Source organism: Sitodiplosis mosellana, unplaced genomic scaffold (genome assembly GCF_009176505.1).
Source record: "Sitodiplosis mosellana isolate CC-2019 unplaced genomic scaffold, AAFC_SMos_1.0 Smas_scaffold_6166, whole genome shotgun sequence".
NCBI lineage: Eukaryota > Metazoa > Arthropoda > Insecta > Diptera > Cecidomyiidae > Sitodiplosis > Sitodiplosis mosellana.
The window spans coordinates 1,286,836-1,297,740 of record NW_022601407.1 but is presented as its reverse complement, the minus strand read 5'-3'; the positions used below and the strand labels follow the sequence as shown (position 1 = coordinate 1,297,740).

At 35.3% G+C, this 10,905-nt stretch overlaps 2 protein-coding genes across 2 annotated transcripts in view; one reads left to right on the top strand and one right to left on the bottom strand.

Annotated features, from left to right (window-relative positions):
• Positions 1 to 467: 467 nt before the first annotated feature.
• On the bottom strand, positions 468 to 1,699 carry LOC129575190 (peptidyl-prolyl cis-trans isomerase Fkbp12). Its single transcript, XM_055458213.1, has 3 exons — positions 1,487 to 1,699; positions 780 to 940; positions 468 to 690 (listed from the first exon to the last, which is right to left on the bottom strand). Exons 1-3 carry the CDS (start codon positions 1,521 to 1,523, stop codon positions 562 to 564), a joined length of 327 nt encoding a protein of 108 aa, XP_055314188.1. The 5' UTR covers positions 1,524 to 1,699; the 3' UTR covers positions 468 to 561.
• A 1,103-nt stretch (positions 1,700 to 2,802) lies between these two features.
• Positions 2,803 to 10,905, top strand: part of LOC129575174 (protein 4.1 homolog) — a gene marked incomplete in the record, with an annotated part of 34,748 nt that continues 26,645 nt past the window's right edge. Inside the window, 1 exon segment of the mRNA XM_055458180.1 lies at positions 2,803 to 3,453.

The following is a 10,905-nucleotide window of genomic DNA, read 5'->3' as shown; positions in this document are numbered from 1 at the left end:
AATTTCACCATTTCAGACCCAGCAGCATACCTCTCTTTGATCTCAGTTTAGATCACGTTTCTAAAATGTTCATCTCCCAGTTTTCGAAACCATCTAAAATGTATTGCGAACGGTAGTAAAAATTTCGACTGAACAAAATTTCTATCCGTGTGACAATTTTATTATAGATCTTTGAAAGTGAATGTTTGTTTGTGTGTGTTTTGTTTTCTATTAAAATCGAAATAGCTTGTGCTGTGTACTTCTTCCAAGTGGAATGTAAGATATTAATCTATTACATTGAAGAGGAAATACAGAAATGTTGTTTTTTTATCGAAAAATATCAGAGTTTGTTATTTTGATTTTTCATATTTAGATTAGTTTTGTGTTGTTTTTTTTTCTTCTTTAAAGTTTTGTTTACATTTTTTGAGGTTTTTGAGTGATTGCTTTCGTTGATATAAATTATTGGGGTAAAGAATAGTTCTGAAATCTTGGTTTTAGGTTTTTCTTTATTATTTAGAGTTTTCCGGATATTGTTCATGTGCGGCCACTGGTGCCGGTTTGGAGGTTACTACCGCATGCGGTTTATTCAATGTTCAGGAGTTCAACATCAAATGTCAATCGTGCGTTCGGTGGAATAACGCCTGGGTGTCCCCGTGAACCATACGCATAATCTGGCGAACAGACCAATCGGGCGCGTTCACCAACAGACAACTGAAAAATACATCATAGTGAAATTGACTGTTTTTTTCCTTGTCTCAAATCAGACAAAAATAAAATGAAGTTCAAATAAAATACGTTACCTGTGCGACACCTTCATCCCATCCCCGGATAACCTCACCACGGCCAATGACAAATTTGAATGGTTTTCCGCGGTTTCGTGATGAATCGAAAACGGTTCCATTATCCAATGTACCTGTGTAATGAACTACGACTGTTTGACCCATTTTTGGGAATCGGCTTCCTAACCCCACAAAATAACATTTGAAATTGCAACGTTAATGGAAGAAAAATCAATTCAGCAAAAAAAAACATTATCAATTCTATATTTATTTTATTGATAAGTTACGCAGAACTAGCTCAAACTAACGCTTGTCAGTTGGTTTTTACACTAACCGATCGATATGAATACAGCAACATAAGTGTGAAGAGTGGTGCATGTATATATATGACGTTGGATGGAAGAAAAAAAATCAGCGAGCTATTGAAATATTAATCACATTCCGATAAGAGCAAAGCGAAAAAAAATCAACAGAAAAACACTCGCTTTTGTTAGCTTGTACATAATTTATATATCACATTGTTGACACAGAGATATCTAGCATTCAAATGAATTATTCCAAGCTGGGTGGAAAACACCAAAGTGTGGCAAATGAGAGAAAAAATGTATCACACTTCCAATGCGCTAGAGCAATGAATCGGGGCACGAAAAAAAAAAGATTTTTTTTCATTGCAGCTGAGCTTGGTAAACCTTAATGACTTTCTGATATTTTTATGTAAAAATTCTTACCGTCTCCTGGAGAAATGCGTTCAATGTCAACACCCATGATTATTCAAATTGATTTGATTCTCGTTTTTTTCCACAGCGGAAAGAAATAAATGCAGATGCAAACTATTTGTTTTGTCGAAAAAGACTAAATGCCGTGTGTGTTTGCCGCAAAAGACTCTGTCTCTCTCGCCCTGACTTTACTGTTCTATACGCGATGGAAGGTGACGCGCGCGTGAAAATAATCTATTCGTTCTTATATGCGGTATACAGCCAGCGCACCCTGCCAGCAAACCAACCAAATCATAGCCGACATTGAAAAACTCTACATAATGGCCACACTCTACACATCTGATGATATCTGCACTATCGATCTATTTCAAAATCGAAACGGAAAATTCATTGAAAATGATTAATTTATTGTAATTCATGATGAATATGTGTTTTTGAAATCCTTAGATAGCGATCATTAACTTGAAAAAATGTCCAAAGAAAAATATTCATTAAAAAACGTAAATAAGTTTAGCAATTGTCATTCCGTTTTAATGTTCTGCAACAGGCAGAATTGAAGCAACATTCAATCTTTATTCATTTGATGAATATTGAAACGCATGGACATTTTACCCAATAATATCGGTGTGTGGCTGATTCTGGATCAACTCACGCATACGCATACACATACACAATACAGTATTGACCGACAAATACTGAACCTTTACCTCATCGCTGGGCAAAAACGTTATGATCTGCGTACCGTACATAATAAGTCAATTCGAATAAGAATATGTTTTCAAACATTTTTAACGGAAGATGAAAATGCATTCCAATGTCAAACATAGGGAAATTCGTTGAATCAAAAGCCAACTTCCCTAATTTATTACGGCACCAGTTCATGTGCTAAAAAGGAACAAAATAAATCCTGGTATTCCCTAATTTATTCTCCAATTTTAATAAAATCACATTTCTGTAGAGTTTTATTGTTGAATGTTAAATATTCAACTCAATCATTTTATATGCTCATATTCATTCAAATTAGCGTGACGTAATCGGTAAAATGGCGTCTGATGCAAAGTATCGTATTTGGTTGTTTTATTTTTTACGTTGTATTCGAATCGTTAGTAACTTCTGATCCGATTTTGTGAGTGAGTGAGTGACACGAACGACTTGAAGTAAACATCAACAGAAGCGGCATAGTGTGAACGAGACAGACACAGAAAGAAAGACACATACATAAACACATCAATACAAATACACGCATACATTTACACATGCATGGCATCAGACGTATACGTTGCCAGTGGAACGTACAACAGTTTTCATCGCAACAATTAATACACAACACAATTCGACATCGTCATCAACCGTTCAACATCAACACAATATCAAACTGTACCAACCAAAAGTCAAACGAAAAAAAAAACATTGTTCATTTTTTCGCGGGTTCCGATTGATTTTGTTATTTTTTTTGTTACAAACATACACAATTGACACTTCTGGACGAGAGACACTTCGAAAATTAAATACAATCGCAATTCGATTCAATTGTTTTGTGGTGCTAGTGAATTGTTTTTTTTTTGGTGATTTTTGTGTCTGTTCTCCGTCTGTCTTAAATTGTTTGTGTATCTTTTTCGAACATTTTCTTTCCGAATTGGTCGCCTTCAAAGTTAAACTTATTGTGAGGACCCAAAATAAACAAGCGGATTGGAAAACATCTGAAAATTCAATAACATTTACGTGTATAGTTTTTTTTCCCTCCCGTAATCCTGAGAGTTTTTGAGTACGTGTTTTTGAAATCACATTTGGGGTATATTTTTAAACGACGACAAATAATTTGGTTTTGATTGTTTTTGTGTGTGTGCAGTGCGCGCATAATTACAGTGCAAAACTGGCCCAAACGTATATGTGTCGGTAGACTAAAGACAAAATTTCATTAGTGTCGTAACCAAAAAGGAAGAGGGAATAAGAAACATAATAAACAAATAGCAAGCAAAAGTTTCGGTGGTGAAAGAAAAAAAAAGGAGAAGAGAACGAATCATTTGTCGGCCCAACCGGACAGTAGCAGATTAGACGTAGACAAACAAGTAAATAGCCCAAATGTCCATTTATTATTTTTGTATTAAAATTTTTTATGTAGCTGAATTTTATTTTTCTAATGTCCAATGCAACGAACAACATTACTACTCCACATCATTTGAGTCAATGTAAGGCAAACAAACGAATAAACACAATAGAATGCATTAGAAAATGCCGAAAACAATAAAAACCAAGCAGCGACGGTTTCCATTAGAAAAACAATGTTAGTGATTTTACCTCTTCTTCTTCTTTCAAATACACTAAATGCTAATGTCGAAACCTATGCGTCGATGTATGTCGCATGGGTTTGATATGCTGCGAAAGTCTCTTACATGAAAATTGGTTTTTCCTCTTTTTATAGTCGTATTTTGCTGATGTTGGTGTTGTTGCGAGTGAAGAGTGAAATAATTTCTTAAAATAGAAAATTGTCTCATCGATAGAAAACGCACACAACCACACTCAAAATATATGCGGCCACCGCGTACGAGATAGAATATCCAATGAGTAGAACATTGATTTTTTTAAATCTAGAATACTTGTAATACAGGTCACACAGGTCCATTTCCGCACAGACGGCCACTTTCTCGACATTCTATGAACTGTACGTTTGCGTTACTGCAAGGATCATCAAAGAAAAACCGTTTTACAAAAAGTCCACTGATTGTTATCGAAAATAAAAACGATTTCAACGCTGACTTTAAAGAGAGGGGGCAACGTTTTTTGAGTCGCAGACACCACACCAAGTGTGTCAGAATAAAGTTGTGATATATCATTTTTCCAAGCAAAAGATATTGTTATCGAAGTCATATCGCACTCTAACGATGAGATCAAAAAGTTCAGCAGCATATTTTGCTTTATTGTTTTATTCAGTTTGTTATATCAACTGTTAAGATGGTAAATCACAGTGCAAAATATTACGATTTCTTTTTACATTCTGAGCATGTGAATGTCGGTTGCAATGTGAATTATATCAACTGTTATGAATCGATGTTATCTGAGTGCACGCGATATTGGACCAGTTTTTGTCCTCTTTCTCTTCACTCCCCTTAAGCGAATCAAAACAATTTCTTCAGCTTATTGAGAATAAAATGAATCGACTCAATTCGACTAAATGCGACTTATCGTTTTCAGTTTTTTTTTTTACAAACGACACCGTTACATTTCACGCGAAGCGATATCGTCCGACAAGCAATTTGCCATAAACCGTTAAAAGAGGTGAATTAAGTCTATGGCCGAGATCGGAGTCTTTGAGCATAGCTGTTGTTATGGAGACAATGGAAGAAGTGATTAAAGAGCATTTTTTTTTCGTTCGATGTTAGAATGAAATTCAGTGGGCTTCTATTACCCATTTCACATTTATTTACATATCTGCTTCTTGTTTACACTTCGTGCGTTTCTTTTCTTCTTTTTCATGAGGAGCGGCAATTGTTTTGTTCATTCGTTTATGTTCCTCTTCTCAGAAGTGTTTTTAACATACGCATTGCGACTCTCAATAATATTTATTAATTCTGCTGTTTATTTTTTTTCAAGCCAACGAAAAAAAAACACCGCTTTTCACATATAACGTGCGCTGCATTCCATATTGCAAATATATTAAACGTTTCACCCGAACTTCGATTCAGTTTAGCGATAAACCAAAATCGATATCACTTGCAGAACGCTAGGTTCTGCCAGCTAAGTGACTCTTGGAATCTTGTTTCTCTTCACTTTATTAATTTTACTGAAATGATCTTTTGAAAGTGCGATGAAACATGCAGCGCACCTGAGCGTCGAATATTAGACTCTGGTGCATAAACAAGCACACACACACACATACACACGCAAACGCTAGCGAACGCACACTTTTAATTAGTTTTTAATCTTGATTAAAAATCGTAGGGGCGAAGAATGTGTGTGTGAGTGTGTCAATTGCTTAGCTGTTTTGCATATGGTAAAACCGTTAGTGCATAGTGCACACCATACGCACCACACACTCCTCAAGTGCATTCAATTTACGTTATTAAAATGATTGAAACTGAACGTCAGCTCTGTGCGAGTGACATGTATGTTGAAGCACGTCTGTACTCTCTATCGCTCCGTCTCACAACATTCACTGCAGAAGCAGCATAAGTAAACATTATAGAAACACACTCAGAAGAACATAAAATTCTGAAGTCAAATGCTTAGGTGAACCGTACGCATCGCTTCGTTGCCATCGTTCAAATGCCCATGTTTCAATTTACTCAAACATTCTAAATATTTTTCTCCTTCGATCATAATAAATATCCAAATTGTGACCACAAACGACGGTGTATTTGTTTTCTGTCTCTTTTTAATGGGTCGCAGTGTACCTATTACACCTTGTTTTTTAAATCGAACATACACCGAGGGAGAGAATGAAAATGAGAAAGGGAAAGAGTCATCGATGAATTCAAATATGAATATCGTTTATAACGAAAAACAAAACAACAACAACAACATTTAAATGGGACTTACTAATTTGTGTGTTTCTTCGTTTCCATCACGCTGCTTTTTCTATATTTGTATTAGTAGTTGCCGATGTGTGTTTTTTTATTCATTCTTTGCTTGCTTGCCTGTTTCCATTCTTAGCCGTGCTCACACTGCGATACAAACATATATCGTATGTTACAGGTTTTTTTTCGGCGCTGCGATTCGAAGTTGGTACTTTAATATGTTGAATAGTGAATTTTTGTGTGACCGATCAAATAGATGTGTTTGGTTGTAACGGAAAGAAGAAGAAGAGAAAAAACACTCATACATTACACACCACACACAAATGAGAGAGAGTGGCGAGTGAGACAAACATAATACATCGCTTACACTATACAGAGAGCAATACACAGAGCGAAGCCGAAGCTCAAGCAAAAGCAAAAGCAAAAGCAATAAACGTTTTCTACTAGAAACAGATACATCGAAACACGGCCACAAAATAAAGTTGTTCGCGTATACATACGCGATATATTGTGTGCCCTGCCCAACGCGAGAATTTCAATTTCGACACGGAATAGCGCGAAACGAACTAAAGCGACGACCGAATAAACGACATATTTCAAAAAAATTATTATTATAAACATATATTTTATAATTCATGAAATTTGAAAGAAAAAACATTTAATTTTTAGTGTTGTTGTTTTTTGCTTTTTAAATTTCAAGTAAGTTTTGTTTTTAATCATCATTATTGTCTAAAACTAAGTTTGATTATTAATTTTGAATTTCCATAGTAGTTCAGTTTGAATTATTTTCAAGTTATTTACGATTTTTTCTCAAAGGAGTCATTTCATCTGTCTCGATCAATTGTTGGGTGATATCATCTGTTGACAGAAAAAAAACTGCCTTTGTTAAGATTTTTAGTTTCGATCTGAAATGCCGTTGACATAAATTCATTTCGAGGATTATATCTGTTGAAAAATCTGACTGATGGATTAAAATTTTTTCTTCATTCGAAGTGATTGTGTTTAGTTTTTGACCTGCAACACTGGCATTCGAACAAAAATTCAAATGATCGACATTTTCAAATACGTGCCCAAACGATTAACACAATCAAGCAAACTCAGTCCAAATGAGCGATGAAAACGAAAATAAATTATTAAAATTGGCCATCTATTAGTTGTTGCTTCGTTTCTTTTACGGCTGTCATACGTATGTCCAGGCTGTTCGGCATTCCACAAACCGACAACACGTTATAAATAGCCAAGTCAACAATAAATAACATTTAATCAAGAGACAAAAGGCACAAATCAAGAGAATTTCGCAAATATGGGAAGAAGTAGTAATTCTTTTCTGTTTCCTCGTTGAAATTGTGTAATGACCGAATGGCGAAGAAAGTCGGAAAGCCTCGAAAGCGAATTACCCGCGAGTTCTGTTTTGTGTTGAGTATGTGCGCGAGCGCACCGTACTGATGGCGACAGACGTACGGATGACATAAAGTGTATAAAATACGACAAGAGTGAATAAAAAGGAGAAAAACGAATGAAAACAAAGCCATGAAGTATCGATGAAACAATATTGGCGCTCATTTCACAGAGACACTACCGAAGACATGTCGTAGAATCAGGCATAGAACTAGGTCAAACTCTCTCGCACATCAAATGAGTTTGCGTTCACTGAATTGGAGACAACATAAGCTCATAAATTCATCAGGGGTCGCACACAAAATTCAGCATATACACAAACGATTTTATTCCAAGCTGGCGTCTCGTTTCTTTTCTCTTTGTTTCTCGGTTAGCTCATACAAATCACGTATCGAACTGTTTGAATTTTTCGTCAAAAAGGTACACTTCATGATTTCCACCAGAAAAAATTACGGCAAATGTCATAGAAAAAGAACAGCAATCACTCCAAGTGCTTGGTATATCTTTCTTTTGTTGATTCGTTCGTTATTGTTTTTTTTTATTTGCCGATTCGATGCTCAGTGAACCATCTGCGGTCAATTTACACACGATGGAAGTGTATATAGCTAAAATATTCCTTGTCTAAATTTGGTATTCGCTTGTCGCTCGGTACAGTCGTCGTTGTTGCTGTTGTTGGGCGATTTTCTCATGAATTTCATGCTTCAGTTATTTGCACATGATCATTTGATGATGACTTTGAAATATGTTTGAATAGAATGGAATACGCTTAAGCCATCCCACATTGAAGAAACCCCGAAAGAGCATATATACGCGCTTATACGCTCTTGTCAAGCATTATCACAATTCGAAACAGTTTTTAACTACAATGTGTATATTTTTGTTTTGTTTTTTTGTTTTTTGTTGATTTTGTTTATAGAATGGTATTGGTGAGAACATTGAATGTAATAGAAGCAGGCAAAGTGTAAGTGCTCGACATCGAATATGTTCATGATCAGAGAGCAGAACGCGCATATATCACATTGGCTTCGATGAATATATTCTTGTGCTGTCGCATTCATTTATAATTCAAAAACAACAAAAAAATCATGTGGTTTCCATACTTCAAACCAAAATCTCTGTAATAATTTTTAAAGCGTTTCGATTTTCGAAAGAACTTGTGAATTTGTCAACGACCTTTTTTTTGAAAAAAATATACTTCAACAAAACTACTTTCATTCACATACACACGTGCACACACACACAAACGATTGAATCCAAACGAAAATTACTGTAATTATGTTTTCCATTTTTTTTTTCAACCATGTACTTTCGTAATACAATCCACTTTTCGTGATATTGTTCCATATTCGTTTACGTGTGGTTATTGGCCTTTTCAACTGGCCAAGCCGTGAGCATTCCGACATTTTCTAGCGAAAGTTTTTTTTTCTTCTTTGACGCGATCAGCCAATATCGAAACAATTCTACAGTATAGAAAATATCTAAAATATGCCGAAAAATATGAGAAAATAATCGAAAATTTCAAGTTGCAAATTCAATTTACAGAAAACTAAGTGTATTGCAGGGAAGAAAATCAAGGAATTCGACGGAGTTATGCCATAGGCTATTAAATATCGCGCGCATCTTTTGAAAAAGCAGTGCGAAAAAACATACAGAACGGTCATAAATTGTGAGTGTGCGCTCAGCGCCTTGATACATCTGTTAACAATGATTATTTCTCGATTCTTTGAAAAGTGTTTGCTTCTGGGATGAGTCATTTTTTGAGCTCATATTCCAAGCAAGAGCAAATTCACACATTATACCGTACACGTATTGAAAATCTTGAATGGAATTCGATCACCACAAACTTTCCATTTGTTCCCGCATTGTTCCCTAATAAGATTAACACTATTTTATGGCTTCTAAAAGAAAAATAAACTCTCCAAATTTACCCTTAGACTTCAATTCATAACATTCGATCCATACAATATTGAACTGAATTATGGGCAAAACATAAACGCTTTGCGAATCGATGCGGTTCTGATAATGTACCGAAGAATTTTTTTTTGTTGGCTTATTTCGACCCAACTTTCACATTGATTTTATAAATGTGTTATAAACAAATTCGGTTAACATTCGATGGAAAACCACTAAATTTGCATTTTGGATTGTTCATTTACAGCGCAAAATCTAATTTATGCTTTGATTATGGGCATGTTTCCTTTGAAATACAAACAAAGTTCATTCCAGTGAGACGGATGCAGATGATATAATTTTATTTACGTCACCGCCGGCGAACGCTATGCTAGAACGATTTTGCATATTAATGCATTAAGAGTCTGACTTGTTTCCAGTGATTTCGCGACTTTTTCCTGGAAGAAATTCTCTCTTCCGCGTAATCATAATAAATATCATAGAAAAGGCCAAAACGACGATGGCGAAGACGACGGCGACGAAAAAACTCCAACTTTATGACTTACTGTGCATTGAAGCAAACATTTTCGATTAATTGTTTCAAATAGGTCTCTATTTTATGGGCATTGTGCAGCCCATTTTCTACTACACAAACGGTGCATTTGTCGAGACGTTTTTTCTCTATTATTTGTTCGTTTTTCTTTCTCTTATTTTGTTATGATCTTTTGAATAAATTGACTTTGTAACCATCTGCATTGGACATATTTTATGCTCTCAAAAATATCACATCCAAGTTTCAAAGTAGCAATTTCTCTTAAGCTTTGACAGAATGACAGCAAAAGTATTCAGGCAAGAATCATAGCACTGTGAAAGCAATAACAATACCCAGATGAGAAATGAGTTCTTAGTATGAAAAATGTTAATCTGATAGGAGCGTTTTATCTGTTGCTTTGCAACTCTATCGGATGAAGACTGTGGCACCAGACCTGCACGCATTTCATTTCCGAAATATAGAGAATGGCGCCTTTTAAAAGGGAACAAATAAGATGACGGAATTCGTTTCTTTTTATTACTATTTGAAGAAAAAAAAATGGTTATACGCTTTGGGCTTTATTTGCACCTTTGCCTTTGATGTGTGAATGCAAATGTTTGTCTCGAAAGTAATGAATGATTGACTGAACATTTGAAAGACTTGAAGATTTGACATCAAATAAATCATATCATCGAGACTGTGCCATTTTGAAGCGGTATCATAGAGTGAAATGTAGCTTTCGGCTTACATTCACTTGAACTCTCATTTTATTGGTTAAAAACTTTTACCTGGTATCGTCAGAAAAGCATTATTACATTTGTCATTTTCACATCACAGAGAATAGACACAAAAAAATGTGTAATTACTTATGGACTATGTACAGGCTTAGTCTTTGACAGCGACACACCAGACATGATTCAGTGTATGATTCTGAGCGTCGATTAGGAAGCGAACTGACTTGTTATTAGATGTTTCGCATTTCGCGAAATGAATAAAACACGAGTGCACACATCGACAGAGAGTGATTGTGAAATGGGTGTGTTAAAACTGTCATATTCCAAGCAAGAGCAAATTCACACATTATACCGTACACGTAT

What these genes read in the sequence shown, in the direction of transcription:
- LOC129575190 (XM_055458213.1), bottom strand. Translation starts at nt 1,523, where the DNA reads ATGGGTGTTGACATTGAACGCATTTCTCCAGGAGACG. An exon ending in ACGCATTTCTCCAGGAGACG is followed by an intron (nt 941 to 1,486) that starts GTAAGAATTTTT and finishes TTGTGGGGTTAG; the next exon opens with GAAGCCGATTCCCAAAAATG. An exon ending in GGGATGAAGGTGTCGCACAG is followed by an intron (nt 691 to 779) that starts GTAACGTATTTT and finishes TGTATTTTTCAG; the next exon opens with TTGTCTGTTGGTGAACGCGC.